Genomic DNA, 3,353 nt, shown 5'->3' with positions numbered 1-3,353 from the left:
TATACAATTCGGTAAATCCATTTCAACAATTTAGTAATAATTGTAAAATTGACAACATGATTTGGTATATATGCACTAAATAACGCAATAAGGCTTAAATTCATGGATTAAGTTCAAACCATCCATTAAGTATAGTATAAATAGTTCAAAATCCACACCGATAATTGAAATAAGGCATAAAAGAGGACCAAAGACTTACAATGCTATTTTTGTGACTATTTTATTCGACGCTTTCGAAGGGACATAAATGTATTGATTATATTATCTTCATCAACTTCAAAGAAAATATCCCACTCAATGAAAGTGATTAGACAGTCATTCAGAAGACTATCTCCCATCTTATTTCTTAACTTTGTTTTCACAAAAACCATTGCAGAAAATATCCTTTCAACACTTATCGTTGCCACAGATAGAAGCAATACCAATTTGAGGAGCTCATAAACCATACCATACACTTTGTGCCTCTTTGTTTCAACAAGCTTAACTGAGAGATCAACAATATTGTCTAAACCTTTGAATCTATCATCCTATCTCATGTCATCAATATAATTATCTAACTACAATTCAAGTTTGAGCAAATTATTATTTGAGAACTCCTTTGGGTAGAACTCAACTAGTCTATGTAGCTTCTGTGTATCAAAAGAACCAAATGACTTAGAAGGACTGAAGGCCGACATACAAGACAACAACTCCATATTAATCTCATCAAACCGATTATCAAGTTCTTGACTTATTTGATCAATGACACCAATATATACTTCTCTTCTAAAGTGGCCATCATTGGTTTTCTTTCGGGCATGAGCTTTCCTTGTTGATTTTCCATAAAGCACATAATCACCATCCATAGCAAGAACTTCAACACCATGTTTATCGCAAAATGATGTGACCTTCTCAAGAAAATTATTCCAACCATCAAACCTCAATTCTTGCATTCTTTTCTTTGCCACATTAACAAGTGATATTGCATTAAGAATATCTTGGTCCCTTCTTTGCAAACACTCCAATAACTCATTTGTATATCCAAGAATAATATACATTAAGTGTGTGAAGAAAAGAAACTCAAAGTTCTCAAACGCTCCGGTCACAAAATGTATACAGTTACCTAGAGCATTGTCCAAAACATACTTCTTCACTTCTTCACTATTTCTGGCAAGAAATTTCAAAAGTTCAATGAAGTTTCCTCTATTGCTAGATTCTTCACTTTCATCATGTCCACAAAACACCAACCCTTGATGCAAAAGAAACTTGATACACCTAAGTGAATAAGTCAACCTTTTCTTATAAAGAAGAAGATCCTCATCACTCCACTTCTCAATATTATAATCAATTGCTACCTTGGGATTTGTAAAGCCAATGTATCTCTCTTGAGCTGCAATATGTGCCTTAGAACCCATATGTTTGCGAAGTGCTTTCTCTCCTATATTCCAATTCTTTGAGCCATCAATAGTAAATGTGTCTGACCCAGTACCCTTCTTGAACAAATAGCATATGAAGCAAAACACAACATCCTTCTTAATACTATACTCAAGGTAATCATTATTATACATCCAACGATAGTTGAATCCCCGATCCCTATCTGAAATCTTTCTTTTTGGAAAATCATGTGCAAAAGGTTTGAATGGACCTTTAATAATATATGCTCTTCGAATTGCATTTTGATCATTAATAGGATATTTTAGAATAGAACGTCTTTCACCTGGATCATGTGGAAGGCGATTGATGTCATAAACTGGTGGCAGAGAAGACGGTTGTGGCGGTGGCGGTGGCATATGATTTACAATGTCCTTAAGTACTCTCTCATGAGTCTGCTCTTCCACCATAGGTTCAACCGGATCAGGATTAGAAGTAGCAGTAGTTGTCGCTGCCTTCTTCTTTGCTGCATGCTTCTGAAAAAGAGATGCAATGTCCCCATTTCTCTTCATAACTACATAAATATTACAAAGAACACAATGCCAAATAATTAAATAAATTGCGCTTGCACGATTGAACTCTCACATGTGATTATGGATCACTCACATGATACGAGTACTAAACAAAAGATCAATCTAGATCGACTCTGATGTTGGGAAAAATCCTCCACCTCACCACATGATAGATGATTCTATAATTTTAGCGCTAAGCAATTAGCAATTAAAAGTACACATGATTTTTTTTAAAAAGCCGAACAACAAAGATTAAATCTCACCTGAACAATTTCGATCACAAATTCACCTAGATGCCGGTGGTCAGTGCTGTCATAGGACAGGTGAAAGGCCCTAATATGGCTAGAGGGGGGTGAATAGCCTATTTAAAATTCTACAAACTAACTAGAGCAATTTGATTAGTATGACAAATAGTGAAAAGCAAACTTGCTCTAGCTCTACAAGGGTTGCAAACCACCTATCCAACAATTCTAGTTACTATGATCACTAGACACACAATTTACTAAGTTACTACTCACTAAGAGCTCTCACTACACTAAAGAGCTCCACTAGATGAACTTAAGCTACAAAGCAAGCTCTCAATTCTAGCTACACTAAAGAGCTTACTACAACTAGTTTGTGGGTATGTAAATGAGTAAGTAAAGTGGTTATGCCACCGCGTAGAGGAGTGAACCAATCACAAGATGAATACTAACTCAATCACCAGGAGAATACCAAAGGGCAAGAGACAATCAATTTTCTTCTGAGGTTCACGTGCTTGCCAACATGCTATGTCCCCGTTGTGTCGACCAACACTTGGTGGTTTCGGTGGCTAAGAGGTGTTGTATGAACCCCAGTCCACACAATTGGACACCGCAAGAACCTACCCACAAGTGAGGTAACTCAATGACACAAGCAATCCACTTGGGTTACCTTTCGGTGCTCTGTCGGGGAAGGTACAAGTCCCCTCACAATCACCAGGGAGATGGCCACGAACAATCACCAACTCATGCCAATCCTCCTCCGCTGCACCAAGCCATCTAGGTGGTGGCAACCACCAAGAGCAACAAGCGAATCCAGCAGCGAAACACTGAACACCAAGTGCCTCTAGATGCAATCACTCAAGCAATGCACTTGGATTCTCTCCCAATCTCACAAAGATGATGAATCAATGATGGAGATGAGTGGGAGGGCTTTAGCTAAGCTCACAAGGTTGTTATGTCAATGCAAATGGCCAAGAGAGTTAGCTTGAGCCGGCCATGGGGCTTAAATAGAGAGCCCCCATGAATAGAGACGTTGGCTCTCTATTCTCTAAAAAGTCGGGGTGACCGGACGCACTGGTCAGATCATCCTGGACGTAGGACCTCAGCGTCCGGTCAGCGCGATGCACGCCACCTGGCCCCTGCTTCAAATGTTGATCACCCGATCTCAATGGTCATCAGTACACTTAAG

General features: G+C 38.7%; 1 protein-coding gene across 1 annotated transcript; it reads right to left on the bottom strand.

Moving 5' to 3' along the window:
- Positions 1 to 557: 557 nt before the first annotated feature.
- LOC136531708 (uncharacterized) lies at positions 558 to 1,922 on the bottom strand. The gene has a single exon (XM_066524363.1). The coding sequence runs from the start codon at positions 1,920 to 1,922 to the stop codon at positions 558 to 560; it is 1,365 nt and encodes a 454-aa protein (XP_066380460.1).
- Between the last annotated feature and the right edge of the window lie 1,431 nt (positions 1,923 to 3,353).

The sequence above is a fragment of the Miscanthus floridulus genome, unplaced genomic scaffold (assembly GCF_019320115.1).
Source record: "Miscanthus floridulus cultivar M001 unplaced genomic scaffold, ASM1932011v1 fs_418_2_3, whole genome shotgun sequence".
NCBI lineage: Eukaryota > Viridiplantae > Streptophyta > Magnoliopsida > Poales > Poaceae > Miscanthus > Miscanthus floridulus.
This window is presented reverse-complemented; position numbering and strand designations above follow the sequence as displayed.